A 27854-nucleotide genomic window follows, 5' to 3' on the forward strand; every position below is an offset into this window, starting at 1 on the left:
GCGGCTCCGGCAGAGTCAGGAGAGCGGCAGCTGAAGAGAACCGCGGGACGTGGGCCGGGGGCCACCTGAGGACCTCGGCGCCTCCTCGGCCCCGCCGTGCTTCTCCCCGAGAGCGCGAGCCGGCCGGGCGGATCTGCTCCTCCCCGGAGCCGGCCCTGGCGTGAAGTAGGAAAGCTTTGGGATCTCTATCCTTCGCCGGTGAGGACTTAGCCTGAGGACGCGTAAGTGAAGGAGGGTATGTAACGAAGCACAGCAGGCCCACGGATGGCGCCTTGACTCATTTTCCAGCCCTTCTTGCATTTGTGTTGGAATTTTTACCAGTAATTTTCACCCCCACTATCTCATTTGAGGAAGGGCACGTAGAGCTGTCGACTGAGCGCTGCAGCGGGGGAGTCTGAGGACGGGGTTTTGAACGCAGGCCTGCCACCAGAGAACCTTGATGTTGATCAGTTTCTCTCTGCTTTAGTTCCTTAACGTGTTATGTGGTCTAGACGATTGTCAAAGTCCTGTCTTGCCCTAACATCATGAACTTATTTAGTTATTAATTCAATTACTGAAACCCCCTTTAAAGAAAGATTCAGATACACACTCTTGTAATGAACTGCATTGCTGTATACGGATATATTTTTATATTTAGGGTATTAAAAGACTTTTTTAGAACGGTTTTAGGTTTACAGAAAAATTGAGCAAAGAGTTCCCATACATATCTATCCCCCCTCAAATCCCCCGATTAGCATCCTGCATTAGTGTGATAAATTTGTTGCAGTTAATAGGCCAAATTCAATACATTATTATTAGCTAAAGACCGTAGATTACATTAGGGTTCACTCTGTGTTGTACAGGTCCGTGAGTTTTGACAGATGCATAATGTCACATACTTGCCACTACAGTATCATACAGAATGGTTTCACTGCCCTAAAAATGCCCTGTGCTCCACCTGTATTAATTATTTTAAAACCCATTTTTAAAGGTCACTTATATTTCAATTTATTGATACTCAACTAGGAACTATATGGGTTTAAATTTAATAAAAGTGACTATCTTGCTATATACAAAATAGAAAAATTGTGAAGGGATGATTAACGAAAAAGATGATAATTATAACATTAACAGGTATGGGCATGCTTTCCAAAAAACTTGCATTTCAAGAAATTTATCTAAAAACTGCAAATAACACATCTAATCAGTATTGACCTAGATTTAATCGTGCTTCCATTGTCTTTTAAGACAGTTACAGAAGTCTCCTAGAAAATTTACATCTTTTCCATTTGGGCCCCTACCGAGAAAGAAGGGTTGAAACATATCTCATTCCTGTGCTTTCCCAGAAAGATCTACCTTCGATGCCTATGTAAGAATATCATTGTATTTCTGATAAAAGTGGTTATGACACTGCAAGATTGACTATGGAGAAGGAGCTATGATGATGTATTCGTAGTGTCTCACAGGTCAGGATTATGTTCAGCAAGTGCTGCCCTATAATAAGTCTCAAAACACTGCAAACAAGTTATCTTAGAGTTAATTACCTGTCTTGCTTTCTTTTCTATTGTGGGAACGCCTCGAAAACTGGTACAGTACCTTTTATTTCTATCTCATGAGCATCCAGTATACTTGGTTAAACACCTGTGGTATATGTTAAAAAGAAATGGGGATTAGAAGAGTAACTGCAGATTAGAAGAGTAAGGGGTTTATATCATGGCGTACAGAGTTGTAAGCCTGTTGACTAGTGTCAAACTAGAATATATTATTTTTCACTTACTAGTTAATGCATTTTTAGGAGCACTATTTCCTCTATAATTTTGATGAAGATTTTCCTAATCTCTTGTCTTTTAGAAAACATGAGTGGAGAGTATCGAGGCAGAGGATTTGGACGAGGAAGATTTCAAAGCTGGAAAAGAGGAAGAGGTGGTGGAAGCTTCTCAGGAAAATGGAGAGAAAGAGGACACATATCTGACCCGAGTAAAACCGCAGGAAGACATGCTTCTGGTAGGGGAGGTCAGTGATTGTTCAATTTTTTTTTATTTTCATGAAGGAATCTATTCATGCCTGGCATACAAAACAGTTTAATTCAAATTTCAGTCTATCTTTTATTGATGTTAACCCTTTAAGGTAGTATTTGAATGTTAATATCCAAAATTCTTACCGAAGCCTGTAATTTAGGTACTCTGTTAATATGTCAAGTTCTCACTGTTGATAGGAGAAGCAAATTGGAAAAAAATGTTTGCTCTGTTTCTGCTAAACTAGTGTTTTGTTTTGTTTTGTTTTTAGAACAAACCTCACAGTCTTTGCTACTACAGTCAACATTGGATCAGTTCACACCATATAAAGGCTGGAAGCTTTATCTCTCTGAAGGTAGAATTAATAATGCAAAAAGTAACATAAATTATATTTTCTTGTTTTTGGATGCTACATATCATATTATTATAGTTCACTTTTTTACTGATATATATTCCCTTCTTTAATATAAGTTTACCCAAACAATCAAATCATGTTTATGTTTCAGGAGCATTATGTTTAGGTTTTATATCAGTCAGGAGAATAGAAATCACACTAGCTATTTTAAAAGGGGGATTTAATACAGGGAGTTGGTCATAAAGATGGAAGAGTAAAAGGGCAAAAAGGGAACATTGAGGTAAGCTCTCAGATAGTAGTAACTTTAGGATGCAGCAATTGTCCTTTTGACTGCAGGAACAAAAGATAAGTTCTGAGGTTACCAGAACCTAGGAGTTCAAAGGAGGGACCATAGCAAAACTGCTGTTTTGACCTCTGAGGTGCACCCTTAAAAGTTGTGCTTAAACAGCTGAGGTGAATTAAAACTGGTTGCTGATGGTAACTGGGGGAAGGATGGCACAGTTGGTGCTCGAAGCTGGAACTGTAGCTATCCTCTGCAGCTGGAGAGATGCTGAAAAGAAATGGAAATAAGAATATATTATTGTCTTCTTTCCTGACACCTTCGAGTCTCTAAAGTGCCTCCAATTGACAGAACCTTAAGTGGTCTGGGAAATTTAGTGTACAGATCTTGATCATAAGATCACAGAATAGAAGATACAAGGGTAGGCTTGGAACCAAGCGATGATAACACAGTTAAGGAATCTCCCTTTTGTAATCAAGAACACCAGTTGACATCTTAGATCTGTCGATACAGGTTTGGAGAATTGTCTTTTCTATGCTCTTACAGTATCTATATGCTTGTTATGTCTTTTATGAGACATGAAATAGATACATAGATCTGTCAGTGGTTTTTCCCACTAGACAAGCAATTTTCAGCCTATATGCGGTGGCACACTGTTATGCTGCCAGAATTTTTAAAACATGCAATACCTAACTATTTAGTCAGGGGCACTGACCTCTTTTCCCTTAGACTGTCAAATAAAAAAATCACCTCAGCCAACACAACAATAGCTGTCAGGTGTGAATGAATCAAAATTATACCTATTTTTTTGTCAGATTGGTAAAAAAAGTGATACATTTTTTGCTATGCTGCAGAATTTTAGTAATTAGTTTATGTGTGCCATGAGATGAAAAAGGTTGAAAATTGCTGCATTAGACTGTGCAATGCTTAAGGGCAAGGATGTAGCTCCATTACAGGCACTCAGTAGTAGTCATTTTGTGAATGAATAAAGTGCTTTACAAATATTTTTTGTATTGAGAGTCTTTTTTTCAGTTATATAGACAGATATGTTTCAAACTACTTCATTGTGCTGCTTTTCTTTTAATTTATTTATTGACTTTAGGGAGGGAGAGAGAAACATCGATTTCGTTCTACTTATTTATTTATGCATTGATTGGTTGATTCTTTTATTTATTTATTTTTAAAATATATCTTTATTGATTTCAGAGAGGAAAGGAGAGAGAGAGAGAGAGAGAGAGAGAGATAGAAACATCAATGATGAGAGAGTCATTGATTGGCTGCAGCCCGCAACCTGGGCGTGTGCCCTGACCAGGAATCGAACCCTGATCGCCTGGATCCTAGGTCGACGCTCAGCCGCTGAGCCACACCCGGCCGGGCCATTGGTTGATTCTTGTATGTGCCCTGACTGGGGATCAAGCCCACAAACCTTGGTGTATTGAGATGATGCTCTAACCAACAGCTATCCGGCCAGGCTTCATTGTAGTGTTTGTGTGTGAGACGTTGATTCAAAAATGTTACAGAACTTTAGAGTGTAGAAGACAGCTTTATAATTTTGGGACCGGAGTCAAGTGGTACATTGTCTCTCCCTGATCTCGGGGAGGGAAGGGATTTGACAGGTGGCAATTTGGACTAGTAGAAATTGCTTTGTAAAGACGATCTTCAGTTTCGTTTTAGAGTAAGAATTTAGTTCATGTGTCTACCTTTGGCTTTATTACTGGTTTTGTTTTAAGTTTTATTATGTAAGTTATTTGAACTAATAGGTCCTATTAGATTTCAAAACTTTAATACAAAGATTCCCAGAAATTGGTGCTTTTACTTTTTAAGTTTTTATAGTTTATAATTTTTTTTTACTTTTCAATTACAGTTGACATTAGTTTCAGGTGTAAAACATAGTGATTTGACATTTATGTAACTTGTGAAGTGCTCACCCCATGACTCTAGAATACATCTGACATAAATATTGGTGCTTTTAGAGAGACACTTCCTATGTCTCTCATAATCATTTCAGAGTATATAAACCTAAATTTGTTTTAGAATCCTAAGTATACACATCCATACCACTTCATATCTAAATGTAATCGGAAGGCAAAGCAGTTGGAAAAAGTAATATACTGTGTGTCTAGTGTTTCTTCTGTTTCATGAACATTATCCTTGTATGTGTGTGATTATTAGTGCTAATGCCATATTTGATCAGTTTACAGTGATAGCTCTCCTTTTGTTGAGAAGATTCAAGCATTTGAAAATTTTTTCACAAGGCGTATTGATTTGTATGATAAGGTAAGATTCCTATACAACGAAAAGCTATTAGTCCAACTTCTTGTGTCATCTAACTGAACAGTGAATTTGAGGTGCTAGGTAATCACAGACACTGGAGCCAGACTGCCTTGGTCCAGCCCTGCCACTTACCTGCCATTTGGACTTTGTTGAATTACTCACCTCTGTGCCTCGGCTTTCTCACCTATCAGTTGAGGATGATAGGATTATTAATACCTACCACAAGGGTTGTTAAGAGGCATAAATAATAAATTAATATATTTTAAATAGTAGAACCATGCTTGGCCACAACATTTATAGTACTTATCACCATATAAACATCATAAGCTTTTGTGAAGTGGGTAAGTGAATGCCTAGTTATGATCAGCTCTAAAAAAGCAATTATGTTTTTATTCGTTAATATTTTGTAGGACGAAATAGAAAGAAAGGGAAGTATTTTGGTGGATTTTAAAGAATTGACAAAAGATGATGAAATAGCTAAATTGATACCAAATATAGCACATGAATTAAGGGATGCACCTGAGAAAACCTTGGCTTGCATGGGTCTGGCAATACATCAGGTAAATATTTATTTTGTACGACTTTTGTCAAACTATTAAAGGGATTTCACAGTAACAGTACCTTCTCTAAAAGATACTTAGTTTTTACTAACAGACATTAGCTAGAATGAAAAGGTTGCTGTCCTATCCTAAAAGATAGCATTCATTCTATATACAGTGGCTTACTTTATTTTTTATTTATTTATTTATTTATTTATTTATTTATTTATTTATTTATAAGTATATCTTTATTGATTTCAGAGAGAGGAAGGGAGAGAGAGAGAGAGAGAGAACCATCAATGATGAGAGAGTCATTGATTTAGCCTGCAACCCGGGCAGGTGCCCTGACGGGGAATCAAACCCTGATCACCTGGATCCTAGGTCAACGCTCAGCCGCAGAGCCACACCCAGCCGGGCACAATGGTTTACTTTAAACATAGCATTTACTTCTCATTTATTTCAATTAGTTTAATCTTACTAAGATTATGTGGAAATTAGTCCTTGTTTCAAGGAGCTGTGTAATCACATATTAAGACAAGGTACCATGATGTTATCAGTTATGAACTTGGAACAAGACCATCCTCAGATTTACATTCAAGTTAATCTCCCTGGGTGTCCCCATATATGAATTGAAAATAACATGTGCTGTACCTAATGAGTTTTCCTCGGGGGCCTGATGGCACAACATATGTAAAAGCACTTTTTAGGCTGGCAAACACATAAATGCTTCAAGACAAAATGTAGTAAATTTCAGGACAGACACAGAAAAAGTGCTGGGTATAGAGATATAGAGATAAGATTCTCATCTGTTGTGTAGGAATGGGGAAAGCTTGGGGGGGGGGGGAGAGAAACGTTGATGTGAAAGAGAAACATCAATTGGTTGCCTCCTGTATGTGCTCAGACTGGGGATCGAACCCTCAACTCTTCAGTACATGGAATGATGCTCTAACCAACTGAGCCACACTGGCCAGGGTTGTTTTCTCTCTCATTGAATATGGAGAAGAAGAAAATACTTTTTCATCATAAGCCATCGAGGAGGTAATAGCTTTGGGGGACACCCATAAGGACTTTTAAGATTAGTTTTAGTTGGGACAGAAGCTGGCAGACAGGGATGCTGGAGTTCTCCAGTCCATGGATAACAAAATCCCAGGTAAAACATAATTCAGTATAAAATATGTAGTCATAATTAAATATCAGAATTTTAAAGGACTGCTATAGAGTCCTGTTAGTGTTCTGTTCTGAACTGTTCATATTCATAAACTTTATATTTTCTATAAAAGAGTTCTGCTTCCAGATGACATTTTTTCCAACTTTTGAATAAATGTCTGTCTTGTTTAGGTATTAACTAAGGACCTCGAAAGGCATGCAGCTGAATTACAAGCTCAAGAAGGATTGTCTAGAGATGGAGAAACAATGGTAAATGTGCCACATATTCATGCAAGGTGAGGAATTTTCTGATATCAAAGTATTATTTAGAATTGAGCATTGAAGACTGTTTTAAGAACGAGAACTGTATTTTATTAAAAAAAATCAGTGCAAAAGGTATGAATTCCCAACCTGCAGATTTTTGTAAATGTTGAATTTGGATGTGTACTTATCCAAATCCTACTGTTTAAATTTAATAATCTATGTAATACACTAAGTGGTGTGATTATATTTTGTTAAAATTATGTTGCTACTAGACACAGAGAACAAATGGAATTTCATTTTTCCTTAATTCATCGTTACTGTATTTTAAGATTTTAATTTCCCATTAAAAGAGATGAGTAAGGTAATCATCGGGGTTTTGTTTTTCTTTTCCAGAATTTATAGAAGACATTTCCTAACAGTTCTCAAAAAAGAAGTTAGAAATTCAAAAGTTGGTGAATCTGTAGACTTTCCTTTTGACATTATTTTTTTCCTTTTTCACTAGAGAACAGCCAGGGGACCAGAAGAAAGGGGAAGATTTAGCATTTTTTATTTTTGGAATGATTTGCTTTTTCTGAAATTTGTGGTACACGTAGGGATGATATGGTTTGAGAATTTCCTAGTTGTTCCTAAAAGGAACTTGTGAAAATACAAATTTTCTGTCCATTGTAAATTCATGGATGAATATGTTCCTGTTTTTGTATTTAGGATATACAACTATGAACCCTTGACACAGCTCAAGAATGTCCGAGCAAATTACTATGGAAAATACGTTGCTCTGAGAGGGACAGTGGTTCGTGTCAGTAACATAAAGCCTCTCTGCACCAAGATGGCTTTTCTTTGTGCTGCATGTGGGGCAGTTCAGAGTTTTTCTCTTCCAGATGGAAAGTATAATCTTCCCACAAAGGTGATATCATGTTCTTCAACGGCTTTATTTGTCTTGGTAAAGAAGGCAAATCAGTTTACAGAAAATACTTCCCAATGTTTCTGAGCACAGAGCTTATTTTTATTTTAAGTTTTTAAATAATGAAATACTTCTGGGTATAGATAATAAAGAAATAAAACATTCCTCTATCCACTGCTTAGAATTTACATTTTGTCAGCTCCAGATATTTTAAAGATATAAAGCATTACTGATAAAAATTAGTGTCTCTGTTTTGCCCCTTGCATGTGCCATTCCCAGTGACGATCATTATCTTCCAGTTAATGTGTATCCTTTCCATTCAAATTTTTATATTTTGACTTACTAGGTATACATATCAAGTTTTCTTTATTCTGTTTGAAAGTGTTTCTTTTTCTTTATTAACACTTTTTTAAACGATAGATTTTTTAAAACCATAGAAAAGTACAGAGAATAATGTAACTAACATCTGCCAACCATTATGAGTTGGCAAATATTAATATTTTATGGTTTTAGCTTAATTTTTTTTAACAATAATAGTATTATAGTTAAAGTTGAAGTCTCTCTGTTCCTCTCCCCAGTTCCATCCATTTTGTTCCATCCTTAGAGGCAGCCACTTTATGAAATTGGCATGTATTCTCCAAGTCTGTTTCCTTTTCTTTTTTTAAAAAGTTGATTTTAGAGAGAGAGAGAGAGAGAGAGAGACGTTGATTTGTTGCTCCACTTATTTATGCATTCATTGGTTGATTCTTGTATGTGCCCTAACTGGCTATTGGACCTGCAACCTTGGTGTCAGGACAATGCTCCAACCAGCTGAGTTGCTCAACCAGGGCCAAGTCTGCATTTTCATACTTGATTATATATGTAGGGTTTGTCTTGTGTGTATTTACATAAATGGTATGCTGTATTTATTTTGGAGTTCTTCCTATCTTGATACACATCTAATTCTTTCATTTTTACTGTTGTGGAATATCCCATTAAATGAGTAGCTACTAATTACCTATTCTCCTGGTGAACATTTGTATTGTTTCCAGTTTTTTACAATTACAGATGATACTATAGAGAGCATTTTTGTACATGACTCCTTAGCAGAAAAATTTCTTAGTTATAGGATATGCTTATTTTTAACTTTATTAGATGTTGTGAAATTATTTTCCAGTGAGTTGGTCCCAACTTACACCCCTACTGATAGTGTTAAGCAATTAGCATTTCCTCATGTTTTCATTAACATTTGGTGGTGTTAGGCTTTTTAATGTTTGCCAGTCTGATGGGTGTGAAATAGAATTTCATTTTTAATATGAATTACTATGATTTTTGTAACAGTTGAGTATTTTTTCACATCTTTATTGGACATTCATTTTTATTATTTTTTTAAGATTTAAAAAAAAAAATGTCTTTATTGATTTCAGAGAGAGGAAAGGAGAGGGGGAGAGAGAGAGAGAGAAACATCAATGATGAGAGAGTCATTGATCGGCTGCCTCCTGCATGCCCCTGACTGGGGATCGAGCCTGCAACCTGGGCATGTGCCCTGACCGGGAATTGAACCCCGATCGCCTGGATCCTAGGTAGACGATCAACCACTGAGCCATGCCTGGGCCGGCAAGATTTTTTTTTCTTATTTTTAGAGAGAGAGGAAGGGAGAGGGAGAGAGAAACATCAATGTGAGAGCAAAACGTTGATCATTTGCCTCCTGCATGCTTCCTGCCGGGGATCAAGCCTGAAACCTGGGCATGTGCCCTGACCAGGAATTGAACTGGCAACCTTTGGTGCATAGGAAAATGCCCAACCAACTGAGCCACCCACCCAACCAGGGCAGGAACAACTTTTAAAACAATATTAAATAAAACATTTAACTTGAAATGTGATTGTACTTTATCAAAATCTGAATGTGAATTAATGTTGCAGTGTCCTGTGCCTACATGTCGAGGGAAGTCATTTACGCCTCTCCCTAGCTCTCCTCTCACAGTGACGATGGACTGGCAGTCAATCAAGTAAGCAATCACACAATTTAATAAAAGACAGGTTTTAGATCTCTCATACTGCCAAGAAGATCTATAGTTTTCATGTATTATACTGTGGTTTTTATTTGTGTACGTTGGTAAAGTGTAATGAAATGTTTACATGTTGAAATGATAATCGTCTTTATACAAAATTTATTCTATCGGAACCCAGAAAGGATTTGATATGCAAGTATTACGTCCTTTTGCTATTGAGAAATAGTTCATTTTACTTTTCATTTATGTCACTCATTGAACTAGATGTAGTCTATAAGCAAAGCTGTATAATTTATTCCATAATGAGCTATGATCAAAATAATATTGTTTTGAAAGTTTAAAGAATTTTTTAGAAATGGACATATTTCATTTTATGTTCTCACTACCCATAAGACATTTTACTGTAGATTTAGAAGAAGAAGAAAACTGTTTTTTTCACAAGTCAGATTGTGTGTGTGTGTGTGTGTGTGTGTGTGTGTGTGTGTGTGTGTGCTTAATCCAACAATTTACTCCATTTTTCTGGCTATTGTTCTATAACTGCATCCTAGATATAAAATAATGGTAGTTTTGAAGTTAGAATGCTTTCCAGGAAACCTGGCTTAAATAGGAGATGGTCTTAACAAACTAGAATCTAGGGGGAAAGTGAGGTAGATTGCTACCAAGCTCTAGCTATACTCCCTTCTGCCCTGTAAAAATCAAGACTAACATATGTAATAATTGTTCAGTATGTTGAGATATTTACAAACACTCTATAAAAGAGGAAATGTTTAACATTCGTGAGCATGATCATGTCTCTGGTGAGTGGGGGAGCCTGGTTTCTGGCCCACATTTATAGGACTTTCATCACTGAAGGATGTAATGAGAGTTTCAGAGGTGCTAAAAGGGTCACAATAGCATATATGCATAGAAGATTCAGGGTAATTTAATTATTTGAACAAAATCTTTGTTTTCAGGTAAAAATAGCAGAAAGAAAATGAGCTTAAATATTTTAATTGGATTTTCCCCACTTAAATTATTTTTCAATTATAGCTGACGTACGATATTATATTAGTTTCAGGTGTACAGCATAATGATCAGACATTTCTATAACTTATGAAGTGCTCACTCCAATAAGTCTAATACCCATCTGACACCACTATTTTAATTGAATTTGAACAGTGACCTCCTGATATTAGGAAATCACACCTAGTGGTATAGAACATTGGCTTCCACTTTCTGTAACTTTTTCCTGTGTGTATTCTGGAGATCTTGTCCCCCCCCCATCAATACTTTCCCATTTACTGTTTTCTAAAATTTAGTATCTCTCATTTGTTGCACACCCTAAAACTTCTCTTTACTCTTTAGTGACTGTAATTTTGGTGGACATTTTGGAGGGAGGGTGACAAATGCACGTGCTCATCCTACCATCCTATCTGTAACTGCAAACTGCTGAAGTAATTTAAAATACACCATTGGACTTTTTAAACTAACTTTTATAAAACTAATTGGCCCTTTATCTAGCTCAGCACCATGTGGACCCTGAATAGTTATTATGTAGAAGAAATAACCCAACGTCAATATGTGTACTCATTGAAAATTATTTACCTGTTTAGAATCCAGGAGGTGATGTCTGATGATCAGCGAGAAGCAGGTCGGATTCCACGAACAATAGAATGTGAGCTCGTTCATGATCTTGTGGATAGCTGTGTTCCAGGAGACACAGTGACTATTACTGGAGTTGTCAAAGTCTCAAATGCTGAAGAAGGTATGGTATAACTCTTCCCTCATCTGGATTGTCCCTCAGTAATTTGTCAACATTTGTCTTTTTTAAAGATACTTCTGAAACTCCATTAATTTAGGGAGTTCCTTGTTTCTTACATAAGTGAAACTTTCTCTTTGAAATAAAGGTTTATTTGTAGCTCATTGTGCCTTTTTTGTACATTCTACTTGAATCTTTGTGGGGAAAAGGAAAATACCAGTTAATACATTTCATACTTTGAAATTTACAGGTTCTCGGAATAAGAATGACAAATGTATGTTCCTTTTGTACATTGAGGCAAATTCTGTTAGCAATAGCAAAGGACAGAAACCAAAGGCTTCCGAGGAGGGATGTAAGCATGGAATATTGCTGGAGTTCTCACTTAAAGACCTTTATGCCATCCAGGAGATTCAAGCTGAAGAAAACCTGTTCAAACTCATTGTCAAGTACGTATGGCAGTATCTGACACTTTATTATGTATGTGCATGTTGGGGCGTTCTTGGCTATAAATAACAAAAACTAGTCAAAATTATTACAAACTAGAGTTCCCCAGGCGAAATCCAGCTACCCGCCCATTTTTGTTTGACCCATGAGCTAAGAATGGTTTTTACATTTTTTAATGGCTGAAAAAGAATCAAAAGCATATCTCATGACATGCAAAATTACATGAAATTCAAATTTTGCTGCCCATAAATAAACTTTTATTGTAACACAGCCACACTTCTTCAGAAGAATTCAGAGTTGAGACAGAACAAATGCCTCACAAATACTTACTGTCTGGTCCCCTACAGAAAAGTTTGCTAATCTCTAGTTTAAGCACTAAGGAAAACTTACAAGTTACTCATCAGAAGAGTGACGGGATGACAGTGAATTCTGGAGTTATTTCAATTGGTTGTATGTAGGGGGTTGCTTTTTTACTTTCAAAAACTAAGAGATTCATAGAAGTCACTTATATTCGATAAGTATCTTTAATTTCCTTGTTATTGCCATGCAGTAGAGAAGAAGCAAAGTGGAGGATCCTCTTTCAGCCACTTCCTTTTATCTTTCATTTATCTTAAAATGGAAAAAACAACAGTATTTGTCTCAGAAGGTTGTTCTGAAGATTAAATGAGATTTTGTGTTACTTGACATAATTAACAATGCTTTAGTTTTGATACTTTTTTGACAATTTTTTGCATAAATTTTAAAGAAATATGGAAAAATGAGACTGAACAGTACATATACTTAAGAGAGAGAAAGAACTGAGGTTTTGAAATGCATTGTATTGGAAAACTGATCTAGACTTTGGGCTCCAGGAGAATTTGACACTTTCTGCCATCTAAGCTTTGGGCTCTAGGAGAATTTGACACGTTTTCTTTCTGTCTTTAATATATTAATTACCCAAGTAAGAGAAGTATGGAGTTCCTCAGGGGTTCTTTGTTGTTAAACTGGCAGAGACTTCCCCTGAATAGATAGCCATCCCAACTGCCCTGGGAGAGAGAATGCCGAGCCAGGGTGAGGTGATCTAGTGAGACATGAGGGTGTGGTGAGGGGCCTGTAATAGGATCTGAGGAGCTACCTGGTTGAGGATCAAGCCACCTCTTTGATTGGTTCCTCTCATCAGTTATAAATAAAAAGGAACATATGTAGTGGTCCTTCTGCAATACTTACAGAAGATAAGGCAGTATGAAAAACCAGGGTTTTTTTCCTATGGTTCCTTTTAGTTCTAAGTTTGTGATTTTAACATCAAAACTAGATTTTTTATTTGTTAATCTTTCAGGGGTTGGCAAACTAGGCATAGAGTGCTTGTTTTTGTATATAAAGTTTTATTAGAATACAGCCCCGCCCATTCATTTACATACTGTTGATGGCTGCTTTCAGGCAAGTTAAGTAATGGTGACCAAGATAGTAGACTTGAAAATACTTTCTGGTCCTTTAAGGAAAAGTTTGTTGACCTCACCAGATTAATGAATGGAGGACCAGATTAATGAAAGGAGTATGGAAAAGACAGTGGGAGGTTATATTTTAGTTTAGGTTCCTTTAGAAGCAATGATATGATTTGGCAAGCATGGCTCATTTGGGAGGTGATCCCCAAATATACTGGTAGGGGGATGGGGAAGTGAGACAGAAAGGATGGCAGTCAGTATATGGTGCCTTAATGAACAGATTACTACTAGTATCCAGGGCTTAATCCTCCTGAGGTCTCTGGGACACTAGATTGTGTAGAACAGTATTTTTCCATGCAAGGGCCTGGGTGTGGGACTGCTCCTGGGAATATTAGATAACCCAGCACTTCTAGCCTGCCCAATCTGTCTGCAGCCATAGGACGTTGTTTGGTAGACAGGTGCAGGTGCGTGGTAGAAAGCCAGCAGTGATTATGCAGGAGCGTGCCAAACAGTAGTGCCAAGGGGTTATAGCAGGACACCCATGTCTGTGTTTACATATATTAAAAGGGATAATGATTCACGGTTCACTCTTGAGTATATCTCTTCTACCCTGTCTATTTTCTTTTGTTCCTTGTTTGTACAATAGATAAATGTAAATGTACTTCTTTATATTCATATATGGTTTTACTTATTCTGATCATTTGACTTGAACTGAAAAAATGAAATTTTATCCAATCTTAAAATACGTATGCAGTTCACCCTACTGTCTCCTTTCAGTGACTTGGCTACACAAGTCTAAAGATGTCTACTCACATAAAATACAATATAATTTGTATCCTAAAGTGGAAGACTATGATTATGGTGCATTTTAAAGGCTAGTAACTTAAAATAATCAACAGTATATTTGGCTACTTTAAAATATTTTACAAATATCCTGCCTCCCTTACTCTGGCATAGTTTTTAAGCATTCTTCCCTTTATAGATTAACCAATAATTTTGAGAAATTTATTGAATATTAGAATAAAATTTATGAGTTGTTTGTGCGGTATACGTTTTTTCTTTTTTTCTTTGGATGCAATATAAAGCAAGTTAAGCAGACTTCAAAGTAGATCTTCTAATAGATCATTGAAGTGGAATTTAAAATTTATGTTGTTTTCTGTTTTTCAGCTCACTTTGCCCTGTCATTTTTGGCCATGAAGTAAGTATTTTACTGCATCTTCGCTCAAAAATACATAAAGTTGGCAAAAATAAAGTATAAAGACTTTATAAAAAATAGCTGACTTCTGTTGGTCAGTTGTCCATATTTTAATATGAGTCGTCATTCTCCATAAATGAATGATGTGACAGGCAAACTACTGCCCTTGTAGGAAAACGCTGCTTACCAATTCAAGTTAATAGGAATGGGCTTCCTTTAAACTGACTCTGGACACTAAATATAAAGCAGAAACTAACAAGTATCTCTTAGTTTTGTGGAATAGATTCATGCCTTGCAAGGTGGGTCTTCACTTAGGAACTTTTAAAGTACTGCTCTGATTTTATATGCTTTCTAGTTTTTGTTTTTTAAATTATTTACATTGTAGTAGTTTATTAGACTTGCTTTTCTTAGGAAAAAAGTTCAATCATGCTTTAAAAGAAAACCCCCAAATAAATGTCATAAATGTAAAAGGAGTAGCACCCCTTTTGCTAGTTATCTTTATGTTTTTCTCACTTTTTTCCTTCTTTCACACTTGAGCTTGTTAAAGCAGCTTTGGCATTAGCACTCTTTGGAGGCAGCCAGAAATATGCAGATGACAAAAACAGAATTCCAATTCGGGGAGACCCACATGTCCTTGTTGTTGGAGATCCAGGCTTGGGAAAGAGTCAGATGCTTCAGGTAGGAAATACTCAGTATTTGACCTTTTGCTTATCAGACACATGAATAATTCACAAATGAATTTTCTCAAAGCATTGGAGCCTTTGAAATTAAAATTGGTACTCACATTTTTGCTCTTTAAATTTGAAAGTGAAGCATAAAATGGAATTGTGTAGAGAATTCACATGACCATAGACATCAGAGTCAGGCTGCCTGGGTTTGATTGAATCCTGACTTCACACTTTCATAGCTGGGTGAATTACCCTGCAGGTGTTGGTTTCTACATCAATACATGGGGATATAATAATACCTTCTTTTTATCATAGTAAAAATTGTATGGTAAAAGCTCTTAGGAGAATACCTGGCATATAGCTAACATTTGTGAGTGATTACTATTAGCTATTATTTCCCTTTTACTGTGGCTGATTATCTTAAACTTTCTGTTTCCTCAGGCAGTATGCAATGTCGCTCCACGTGGTGTATATGTTTGTGGTAATACCACAACCACTTCTGGTTTGACTGTAACTCTTTCAAAAGATAGTTCCTCAGGAGATTTTGCTTTGGAAGCTGGTGCTCTAGTACTTGGTGATCAAGGTAAGAAACCAAAGGTGATAATAATAATTCTGGGCTTTTTTTTTTAAAGCCTTTTCCTTTTCAGTCAATTTCTTTGTATTTGTTCAAGAGGCATTTGGACAGCATTGTCCCAACCAGTGAGTTGAGGATGAGTGCCAGAAAAAAGTAGAAATGCTGTACTCTTGTTTTTATTTGTGCTGCAGAATTGAAACTGGTACTTAATTTTATTCATTTTCAGAATCTTGCAGCAGTTACAATTATATGTAAAAATTAAATGATCAGGTCAAAGAGGTATAGCTCCCTACACTTCCCATTTCATACCAGCTATCACATTGGTGATTGGTTTTAAAGCTTTATAGTAAGTTCCCTGTGGGGTGGGATTGGGTGTCTTGTTGACTGCCTAGTCCTGTTGCCTAGCACATAGGTGCACAGAGCAATCCTATTAAAACTTAGGTCACTTTATTATTCTGTTCAAAACCATCCAGTGGCTCCCTGTCTCACTCGGTGAAAGCCCAAGTATTGATAGTCATCCAGCGTCATTCACATGCTGGCCTTTCATCACCTCTTCTGCTTCATTACCTTCTATTTCCCTCTTACCTCCTCTTCTCCAGCTACAATGGCCTCCTTGCTATACCATGGCCACCACTTGCACACCAAGGACATCATAGTCCTGCATCAGGTCTTTTGTTTTTACACTTATCTTTGTATAGAATGTTCTTACACCAGATAGATCTGCAAGGCTTGTTCCTTTTCCGCCCTCAAAATTTTGCTCAAATTGCCTGTCCAGTGTGGCTAAGTGGTTGAGCATCAACCCATGAACCTGGAGGTCACAGTTCAATTCCTAGTCAGGGAACATGCCTGGGTTGCAGGCTCGATCCCCAGTAGGGGGCGTGCAGGAGGCAGCCCATCAGTGATTCTCTCTCATCATTGATGTTTTTCTCTCTCGCCCTCTCCCTCTCTGAAATCAAAAACTAAATTTTTTTTGCTTAAATGTTCTTACCCCAACAAGGCCTTCCCTATTCACCATATTTTAAATTGTAATGCCCACCCCCAACAACAGATCTTACTCTTCTTACTCTAATTACCTTCTAAAATACTATAGGGTTTACTTTTTTATAGTTTGGCTCCTTACACCAAGTAGAATATAAGCTTTACAGGGGCAGAGAATTTTGTCTTTTTAGTGCTATATCACACATGTCTAGAACACAGTACAGATATATAGAAGCTATTTGGTAAATATTTGTTCATTAGAAGTGACATATTTACTAAGTTTCCAGGTGAAGAAAATAATAAATAAGAGGATACTCATTGTGAAACTGTCAGACTTTCCAGTAATTTGAAGTTGAAGATGATGTGGGGTTTAGCTATACAGATAGTCAATAGAATTTAAGACATGGAACGGTAAGAGCTGCTTTTTCTTCCAACTACAGGTAGATGAGTCAAACACCATGACGGTAAAAGTGGTATAGCACTGTTGCTCTGGCCGGATATCTCAGTTGCTTAGAATGTTGTCCCGATATGCCAAGGCTGAGGGTTTGATCCCCTGTCAGGGCACATAGAAGAGTCAACTAATGGATGGGTGGACAACAAACCAATGTTTCTCTCTCTCCCTTCTCTCTTTCTCTCTAAAATCAATAAATTTTTAAAAAATGTTTAAAAAAAACTAGCAGTGTTAAAATACAAAGGGATATTAGCAGAACTCAGATCCTAAAAACAAATACTACTAACATCTTTACTGAACACTTACAGGGGAAAAAAGGAGAAATAGGGCTGTTTTATATTATTTACCTTTTTCAATATCTGATGAAATGACCAAAAAGAAAAAAGCAGGATTTATCAACTGTAGCCAAAGAAAAGAGAGTTTAAAATTTTCAAAGTTAAATGCTTTAAAACCATGAAACAGCGAACTTTAGTCCGCAGGTCACCCCAGCCTTCAGCCTGTTTTAGTATAGTTTATAGCTAAAAATGGTTTTTCTGTTTTTAAAGGATTGTAAAGAACAAACAAAAAAGACAAGAATATGTGACAGGCTCACAAAATGTAAAATATTTACATCTCCCCCTTTACAGAAAATGTTTGCCAACCCCTGCTTTAAAACTTTGAAAAGTGGCAAAGTAGCAGCTTGACTTTGTTTCTGCACTGTCCCCACTCCTGAGAAACTGTGTTTGTAATCCTGAGAATTTCCAGTAATACTGTCAGTTCCAGAGAGGCGTGGATTGGCCTCTGAGCTGGCATGCTTCCTTGGTCATCGAGCAGATAAGAGGGGTGGGACCACAGCGCACCCTCTGGAGATGACCACCAAACAGGTTGCTCGTGGCGTGGGGAGGAAGGGAGGAAAAATGTGACGAGGTGGTGATGTTTGAGGTTCTGCAGTAGTGCGGATCAGGTATAATACACCTAGCACACAAGATGCCTTCAGTCGGTGGCAGGTCTTCACATTGCATTTAAAGAGGCTAAGTGATTTCCCTACAGTTGCTGAGAACTGCACTCAAGTCTTCTGACTTTAGAGGCCATGCTTTTCTTTCCAAATTATGCTGCCCTACTGTTCCCAAAAAAACCCAGCTCAAAAATTACCTTTTTCTTAAACCTCTACAGATTTCCCTTCCGTTTAACTTCTTCCCACCCCCAGAAAACATCTTGTGTAATTATGCATATCTTTTATAGTTACTGAAGTACACTCTCTTGAATATATATATATATATCTCATATCTCACCTTTTGTATTTAAGTCTTTAAGCTCTTTGAGGGTCACTCTCCTATGTTCTTCATTTTTGTAACCCTCACAGCATAGTGCTTTCCCTATGGAAAGTACTGAATGAGTAAATATTACATAAAAGTAAGTTAATAAGGTGTTTTATTTGCTATAAAACAATCAGGAATTCTCTATTGTATGACGTTTTATAATTTTAACTGTGGCAAACAATGTTACTTTACTATGACTCTAGGTATTTGTGGAATAGATGAATTTGATAAGATGGGGAATCAACATCAAGCCTTGTTAGAAGCCATGGAACAGCAAAGTATTAGTCTTGCCAAGGCCGGCATGGTGTGTAGCCTCCCTGCAAGAACTTCCATTATTGCTGCTGCAAATCCAGTTGGAGGACATTACAATAAAGCCAAAACAGTTTCTGAGAATTTAAAGTAAGTCTCTTCAAATATTTATACCTTTAATATATTGAATTCCTACAAATCATTATGGAAAAGATAACTGAGGATATAATGGATAGTTCACAGTCATTACAAATTTCCAGTAAATGTATAAAAATGTGTTTGAACACTACAAATTAAAACAGTAAAGCACTATTTATATCTTCCAGATTGGCAAACATTTTAAATACTAATAATCATTGGCAAAGGGATGGAGAATTTAGCATTTTGAAGGACAACTTGGAATGTTTATCACTATTATAAATGTACACACCGTTTATTCTTGCCAATTCTTTTACGAATTGTACTCACAAAAATAGTCACACAAGTGCAGAAAGATATGTTTACAGGGTGGGTGTTGTAGCATTGTTTATTACTGCCAAAGACCGAAAACAACTTAAAATGCTCTTTGATAGGGGAGTGGTTAAACTGTATAGTAAGACTATATAGTGTCTTATGAGGATGAATGGTGCTTTGTAAGTACAGATAGGGAAACATGTCTGCTTTTAAGTGAAAAGAGCACATTACATACTCATATATGTGCTATGATCCCACTTTTTTCCTGAAATAATGTTTATGTCTGTATGTGCATATGGGTTCTCTTCTAATTTGTTCTGCACAGGTTGGACAAAATGTATGGGAAGGGGAAAATAGACTCAAGTGATGCAAAAGGGAGAAAAAGACAAAAGAATGCCTCAGATGAAAAACTGGAACCTTAAATTCTTGTGTGTGGGGGGGGGGGACGCTAATTTTCTAATGACTATTAATGTAATTATTACCTCTAATATAGAAATGGTACATAGTAAAATACATAATTGTACTTTCAGAATCTGGGTATTTTTGTATCACCACCACCAAAGAAGTCAATTTATTAGTATTCTTAGTAAAATGACAAAGTGCTTTATTGGAAAGATAGAAGGATCCTATTGAACAATGATTGAGGGGACATAAGTTCTTGGTTTTAGTGGTACCACAAACCTGCTTTGGGATGTTGGTCAAATTTGTTAATCACTCTGGATTTCAGTTTTCTTGTCTCAGATAGTTATGATTTGTGGGTTCAGAGAAGATGATTGAGTAGAAGACAGCATTTTTATTGTAATTACTAATTAGATGCTTCATTAAGAAAAAATGGGCTTGCCGTTGCCAGGTAGCTCAGTTGGTTAGAGCGTCGTCTGGATTACACCAAGGTTTCAGGTTTGATCTCTATTCAGGGCACATACAAGAAGCAACCAATTGAATGCATAAATAAGTGGAACAACAAATCGATGTTGTTCTCTCCCTTTCTCTAAAAATCAATAAATAAGGAAAAAGAAAAAAAGAGGCTTTTTGCTTCTAAATGGGCATAGGTGCTTTGAGAGACTTAATTTGTTGGTGAAGCAACAGATATAAAAGATTAAGAATTACTCAACTAGCCTGGCCAGGCGTGGCTCAGTGGATGAGCATCAACCTAGGATCCAGGAGATTGAGGTTTGAATCCTGGTCAGGGCACATGCCCAGGTTGCGAGCTCCATCCCCAGTCGGGGGCGGGCAGGAGGCAGCCGATCAATGATTCTCATCATTGATGTTCCTCTCTCTGTCTTTCCCCCTCTCCCTTCCTCTCTCTGAAATCAATAAAGATATATTAAAATAAAAAGTAATAATAAATTAAAAAAATTAACTAGATACTTCTGATGTATCATAGGATTCTAGCATAAAAATTCAGAGATCTTACATCATAGGTAGTGATGCAGAACATAGAGAAGAATTCAGTATTTTGGCAGGTGTGAGAAAGGGCCATGTCCTCAAACCTACCAAAGTGGTACATATAAGGCTGTGCACATGTTGAAGGGCATATGGCCTGGCATCTCTGGAGTTGGGTGTGTTATCCAAAAGCTATTGTTTGTTACTATAATCTAAGACCTTTTTTAAGTTCTACGTGAAACTTGAGTAATAAGCAAGTTTTCTAGGTTTTCTGTTTTTATTTCAATCGTCGTTTCTTTCATGCCTCTCTAGAATGGGGAGTGCCTTGCTCTCCAGATTTGATTTGGTCTTTATCCTGCTAGACACTCCAAATGAGGATCATGATCACTTACTCTCTGAGCATGTAATTGCAATAAGAGCTGGAAAGCAGAGAACTGTTAGTAGTGCCACAGTGGCTCGTCGGAATAGTCAAGATTCGAATGCTTCTGTACTCGAAATGGTTTCTGATAAACCACTGTCAGAAAGACTGAAGGTACAAGTGTTTCTTCTATTCACCTCATTTCTGTTTGAATTTCAGAGACCAGTGTGTTGCAGTAGTATATAGACTTTTATATTATAAACTGTTACGATTTATATTATAATACTGGGGTTTATGTAAACTTTATTTGAAATCTACATTAACTAGACCAAGAGCTAGAATGACAGCATGTTTGGCTTATTTGGAGAGTCGTCTTGAATTTTATATTTATCTAAACAAGTTACTTTAGCTGAAAGATTTTAGTTGCTACTTATCCTTGTAATTTGTGCTTTTTTATCATGTGTTAGGTGGTTCCTGGAGAAACAATAGATCCAATTCCCCACCAGCTATTGAGAAAGTACATTGGTTATGCCCGTCAGTATGTCTATCCAAGGCTATCTACGGAAGCTGCTCAGATTCTTCAGGATTTTTACCTTCAGCTCCGGAAACAAAGCCAGCGGCTAAATAGCTCACCAATCACTACTAGGCAGCTGGAATCTCTGATTCGATTAACGGAGGTTTGTTTAAGTTGATCTTTTCTTAGCTTAAAGGGGGCAGTAGTACTATGATTTTTCTTAATTTTCTGCATGATTGATTTGGTTTTTCTCTTTACTGTGAGACATTAGAAATAAGTTTTTTAAAAGGTTTGGTTGTATCTTTAACATGCCAATCAAAGTGTAGCCACTTCTTTCTAGGCACAGGACCAGTTGCTTACCATGCAATTTTTTTTTTTTTTAATGACACTTAGGAAACTCCTGCAGTGTGATGAGTGGTTAGGTTAACTAAATATGCTGGGATTTAAAGTTGAGTATTTGGGAACATGGAATGCATCATATACCTTGAATATTTGATCTCATGAACAGCAGGTCCACAGGACAGTGCCCATTTTTCTAATAGCAATAACATCTATTCACAGCTATGGAATGCTAAGAAAACTTTGGCAGGTAAAATTAGCTAGGTCAGAGTTTGGGCTTTTTGCTTCTAAAATCTGATTAACTCCTCTTTGTTTTAACAGATTGGTTAAGTATGACTATCTGAAAGTAAAAGGCAAGGAAAACCCAAGTATATTTCATAATCTAATCTTCTGAAGTGAACACTCCGAAAGATATATTAGTAGATAAAAATAGATTTTAACCCATATTTTTAGTATATGTGCTGTCAAAGTGAGCACTAATCCATATTTTAAATGAGGGATTATTTTCATACTCAAGTTTTCAAATCACTGTTTTAAATTCTTACTTTCATGTTTTAGCTCTCTCCTTCAAAAGTCAGTTTTTGTTTCAAACGAATAAACAAAAGCTTAGACATATCTGCTCAAACAGTGTTAAATATGCAGGGTGCCCCCCAAAAATGTATGCACACTGTGAATGATTATAGTCATTGTTTATTAACACACAGTTCATTTTCAAAATTTAAAAGAATACAGAAATGAGTAATTTTTTTTCAATGCCTGTTTTCAAACTGATGACCTTTCTGGTCCAGGCACTGCTGATAACACAAAGTAATGGAATCGCAAACATCAAGAATCATTTTGTTTGGTACTTGTGCGCCCTCATTTCGTCAACTAGTGCCAGTTTTGTACCGTAAACTTTATCTTTAAAAAAAGAAGTCTAGTGGCACTTGAGGATAAATTTTCTTTGTTCAAAGCTTAGTCTGGCTTCACCCATTATTTCAAATCAGTTAAACCTGAAAAGGAGTGAAAATTAAGTTTTATCAGCTGTTAAAGTGTGTATACATTTTTTTGGGACACCCTATATTTATAACATTTTGTTACCTGAAAATGTTTTTTTCTTTCACAGGCACGAGCAAGGTTGGAATTGAGAGAGCAAGCAACCAAAGAAGATGCTGAAGATATAGTTGAAATTATGAAATATAGGTAAGATTAAAATTTTTAATGTTTTAAATGAAATGCCAGTCATTTTTCCATCTCAAATATAGATTTTAATTAGGCCAGGCAAAATTGTTTTTATTTAGCCCCTTGGGTCACATTTTTCTCTGAACAAACTATACTTTGTTGGTTTAAAATCTGTGTAAATAATCTTTACATTAAAATTTTTTTGAATGTGCAATGCGTTCCCATAGTTCTAAAATCATTTCAAAAAATACATATTTTGAGAAGACTTGCTCCCATCCTGTTTACCATCTACCTTTCCTCTCCACCAAAACACCCATTATTTTTATGTAAATAGCATATGACTTATACTGTTCTGTACCTTTTTAAAAAATTTAACATATCTAGAGATCTTTCCCTATTAGGACATGGAGAATTCCTTCTTTTTACAGCTAAATAGTATTCTATTGTTTAGATAATTGTTTAGATACACCATAGTTTGACTAGTTTCTCATTGCTAGATACATGAATATTTTCCATTCTTTTCCTATTACAAACAGTGTTACAAAGAGTAATCTCTGTAAGATACTTCATATGTGGGTAAGTGTATACCTATATGAGAAATTCTCAGAAATATTTCTGGGTATAAGTATAAATAAATACTTTAGCATTTTAACAAATATTGCTAAATTGTATCCTTTGCATTTTATATCATTTGGTAGATCATGATTCCTAGAAGGTAAGAAAGAAAAAATTAAATTTTAACTGATCATATGTCTACCTTAGACATAGATTTTTTTAATCAATAAAAGCAAAAACTTATTATTTTAAGTAGGTTTTTCTTTCAGTTAAAAAATTTTAATAGGTTCACATATTCATATGCTTCAAAATTCCAAAGTTCAAAAAACATACAGTGGAAAAAGTTTGTTCCTACCCAGTTTACTAGTTACCTAGTTCTTCCTTCCTTGCCCCAGTGATGGCAATGTATCTTTTGTGTTGTGACATTCAGGTATAAAATACTCATCAGAACTCTATATCTGTATTCTTTTTTCCTTTTTATGGAGAAATGATAGCATACCACACACATTGTGTACCTTGCTTTTTTCATTTACAGTGCATCTTGGAGATGATTCCGTATCAGTGCCTAAAGAGCTTCCTTTTATTTTTTTGCAACTGCATAGTATTCCACTGTGTGACTGTATAATTATTAGAAATTAGTTCTTTTTAATATGCTCTCATAGCAGTTAAAATATAAATGTTAGGAATCTACTTTTCCAAGGCCAAAAATACATTAATTTAAAAATGAAATTATTTTGTTAAGTAATTTCTATTCAAAAGTAATCGGATTTTTTTTCCCTAAGAGACCTTATTTTGGGGCTTGCTTGGAGTCAGAACCAGGTGACTTTGCCTAGTTGTTTCTTTTTGGCTCTGCGTAAAAGTGGTACAACACAGCTGGAAGAGCATGGGCTTTACAGTCTGACCTGGAGCTGCCACAATAAGTAACACTCTGCTCCTCAGTCTCTACTTGTGTAAAACATACCACAAAGGCTGGTGCTGAGGTATGCAATGAGGCTATATAAAGTGATAGCGATCATTGTGAGTTTTTCCTATTTCAGGAAAGCAGCTCAAATATTTTACATTTCTTCAAATCTGAAGCATGTAGCTCAGACTCAAATCCCAGATATGCCACTCATTAGCTGTGTAACTTTTGGCAAGTCGGTTAACCTTACTAGACTTTGTTTCTTCATATGTAAAATGGGAATAAGAATAGTCCCTAAGTCATAGGATTGCTGGGAGAACTAAATGAGATAGTATATGTTAAATATAATTAAGGTAAATATTAACTATTATAATCAATGTAGTAGCCTAAAGCATTTTTTACAAGTGTCTGAGAAATGAGCATGTGGTAAGTTATATGGTAGAGTAGTTAATCATAAAAGCTTTAAATAAGATTATACTCTATTTCCTGAAGAAACACATACTCATCTATCTTATTGTTTTATCATTTATTACAGTCTTATTTGAATGACATATTCTTATTTGTACAATTCATTCTTTTTCACGTAGGGTCTTATGTGTTTAGGGAACCAAATGAAGCTGTGTTTTTAGTAACCCTTTAAACTCATTTCTTTGATCTCCTTAAGAACAGGGTGTTTATCAATTTATATTTGATTAATTTCTGATTAACATATTTGCCTGTGAGCCTGACTGTGAGGTTGTATCTGTCCTAATATACAGACACAGAATTCAGGTAAAGGATCTGCAATAGGGCTGTTTTAGAGAGGACAGCTAATTATATCTAACTGGTGTTTTCAGACTTCTGGCTAAAATTTATTTGGCAAGTGCATGTTTCTTGATGGTATTGTGAAAATAAGAGAGAGCAGCAGAGAACAGGAGGTAATAGATGTATCCTTTAATATCTAACAATCATTACTGCAAGTCAGCAGAACCCTTCTAACTTATTCTCAGAGTATTTTAAACACCTTTTTATTTGCCGGATGCCGTACTTTACCCAGTAAAATCTAAATTTAGAATGTTTAAAATTTCTTTTTTTCATGGATCAAAAGAAATATTCCAGATATTTGTTATATTTATGTATTTATTTATTTATTTTTTAAAAATATATCTTTATTGATTTCAGAGAGAGGAAAGGAGAGGGAGAGAGAGAGATAGAAACATCAGTGATGAGAGAATCATTGATCAGCTGCCTCCTGCACGCCCCTGATTGGGGATTGAGACTGCAACCTGGGCATGTGCCCTGACCAGGAATTGAACCCCAATCGCCTGGATCCTAGGTCGACGCTCAACCACTGAGCCATGCCCAGCCGGGCTATATATATATTTATGTTTTTAAAGTTAAGAAGTTTTTTAAAAGTGGTAACTGTCCAAAGTATTTTTATCCTCAGTCCATACCATAGTGAATTTCATAGTGGACACTCAGTAAATGCATGTTTAAATCTCTGCTACACGAGGCCTTATGGCTACTTCCACATTTTTCTTCTTATAATCTGGAGGCCTGAAATAAAAATTTCTGCAGCCATGCCACCTTGGATAACTTTGTTTTTCTTCCCCTCCCATTAAGCATGCTGGGAACTTACTCTGATGAATTTGGGAACCTAGATTTTGAGCGATCTCAGCATGGTTCTGGAATGAGCAATAGGTCAACAGCAAAAAGATTTATTTCTGCTCTCAACAACATTGCTGAAAGAACTTACAATAATTTATTTCAATTTCATCAACTTCGGCAGATTGCCAGAGAGCTAAATATTCAGGTATGATAAACTAAATACTAAATCTTTTTTATGTCAGTAGGTCCTTATTAACATATAATAGAATTTTTAAATATCAAAAGATTTGGATTAAAAGAATGGAATAGGCATTTTGGGAAACAAAAACAAGCTTTTTTCTTTACTTAAGCTATTAAACTAACTGTGTAGAGCTTTAAAAAAAGTTTTTATCTTTACCTACCTCTTTTCAAAGTTTTTTCAGTATCATGATAGTTATGGGGAAACATGTTATTCTGACAATTTCTTGTGGGCAAGTTATCTTAATGTCTTTTAACCTCAGTTTCTTCATTTGTTATATGGACATGGTTCTACCTGCTCTACCAACAGAAAAGTTTGGTGAAAATGGATGTAATAAGACTTCTTTGTTTATTTATTAATGCTTTTGTTGTTGTCAATCCTCACCCAAGGATATTTTTTCCATTGCTTTTTTAGAGAGAGTGGAAGGGAGAGGGGAGGAGGACAGAAACAGAGAGAGAGAAACATCTACTGGTTGCCTCCCGCACTTGCCCTGGGGATTGAACCTGCATCCCAGGTACGTGCGCTTGACCAGAAATCGAACCTGTGACCTCTTGGTGCTCGAGCCGAGGCTCTAGCCACTGAGTCATGCCAGCCAGGGCTGTTTGTTTATTTTTTAAATTTATTTTTTAAATTTATTTTAATTATAGTTGACATGCCATATTATATTAGTTCCAGGTAGTATACAATATTCATTCAACATTTACATACCTTACAAAGTGGTCACCACAATAAGTCTAGTAATCCTCTCTCACTATATATAGTTACTATATTATTGACTCTATTCCCTATGCTGTACATTATATCCCCCCATGATTTATAAAAAGGGGAAGGAGATTAAGAAGTATATCCCCGGGAGATATACTTCTTAATCTCCTTCCCCTTTTCCGCCATGTAAAACAGTTTATATGGAAAATTGCCTACTTAATTTCAAAAGTTAGTCAAATTTTTGTTTGGATGTTAAGCTAAAACAAATATAAAAGATTCTCTGCATTATAGAATCCAAAGCTCATATATAGGCATTTTTGTCCATAAGTACATATAATTTTATTTGCCCAAGAAACTTGACAGTTGTACATTTTTGAAAGATTAATTTTAAAAATCATATTTTTGAACATTACTTAGTGGGCTCTTTTTATTTTGTTTTGTTTGGGCTAACTCTTTTGATGTTTTCTTCCAGGTTGCTGATTTTGAAAATTTTATTGGATCACTAAATGAGCAAGGTTACCTCTTGAAAAAAGGCCCCAAGGTTTATCAGCTTCAAACTGTATAAAAGGACTACCAAGCTAGGACCTCCTGGGTTTATTAGCATTTTAAAGCCATGTCAAGAATGAAGAATATGCAGAAAAAATACTGTTCTGAAAAATGACATCCCAAAAGTAATATAATAGAGTGTTGAACTAATTAAAAAAGTGATAGTTATTTGTTAATTTTTACAGTTTCTTCTACAGATTAAAAATAATGTTTTTAATCTAAATGATGTAATTATAAATTACTTACAGTTTTGTTTTTGACCTGTCTTTGATTCTTTTTTTTTTTTTTAAATTAAATTTATTTGGGGTGACATTGTTTTCTTTTAGTCTTATATTTCATAGTTTTTTTGTTACT

The 27854-nt window shown here is 35.9% G+C and overlaps 1 protein-coding gene across 1 annotated transcript; it reads left to right on the plus strand.

The window, feature by feature from the left end:
- Positions 1-13: 13 nt before the first annotated feature.
- MCM8 (minichromosome maintenance 8 homologous recombination repair factor) lies at positions 14-27810 on the plus strand. The gene is made up of 19 exons (XM_016212044.2): positions 14-235; positions 1831-1983; positions 2266-2349; positions 4824-4906; positions 5314-5463; positions 6781-6884; positions 7558-7756; positions 9656-9741; positions 11337-11488; positions 11733-11928; positions 14515-14545; positions 15080-15220; positions 15652-15793; positions 18715-18910; positions 20909-21128; positions 21422-21631; positions 22913-22989; positions 26027-26216; positions 27427-27810. The coding sequence occupies exons 2-19, from the start codon at positions 1836-1838 to the stop codon at positions 27517-27519; spliced, it is 2502 nt and encodes an 833-aa protein (XP_016067530.2). The 5' UTR covers positions 14-235; positions 1831-1835; the 3' UTR covers positions 27520-27810.
- The last annotated feature ends 44 nt before the right edge of the window (positions 27811-27854 follow it).

The sequence above is a fragment of the Miniopterus natalensis genome, chromosome 7 (assembly GCF_054644295.1).
Source record: "Miniopterus natalensis isolate mMinNat1 chromosome 7, mMinNat1.hap1, whole genome shotgun sequence".
NCBI lineage: Eukaryota > Metazoa > Chordata > Mammalia > Chiroptera > Miniopteridae > Miniopterus > Miniopterus natalensis.

Coding starts and splice junctions, on each gene's coding strand:
- MCM8 (XM_016212044.2), top strand. CDS start 1,836: ATGAGTGGAGAGTATCGAGGCAGAGGATTTGGACGAGGAAGATTTCAA. Junction 1,984..2,265: donor CGCAGGAAGACATGCTTCTG/GTAGGGGAGGTC, acceptor TTTTGTTTTTAG/AACAAACCTCACAGTCTTTG. Junction 15,221..15,651: donor GAAAGAGTCAGATGCTTCAG/GTAGGAAATACT, acceptor CTGTTTCCTCAG/GCAGTATGCAATGTCGCTCC.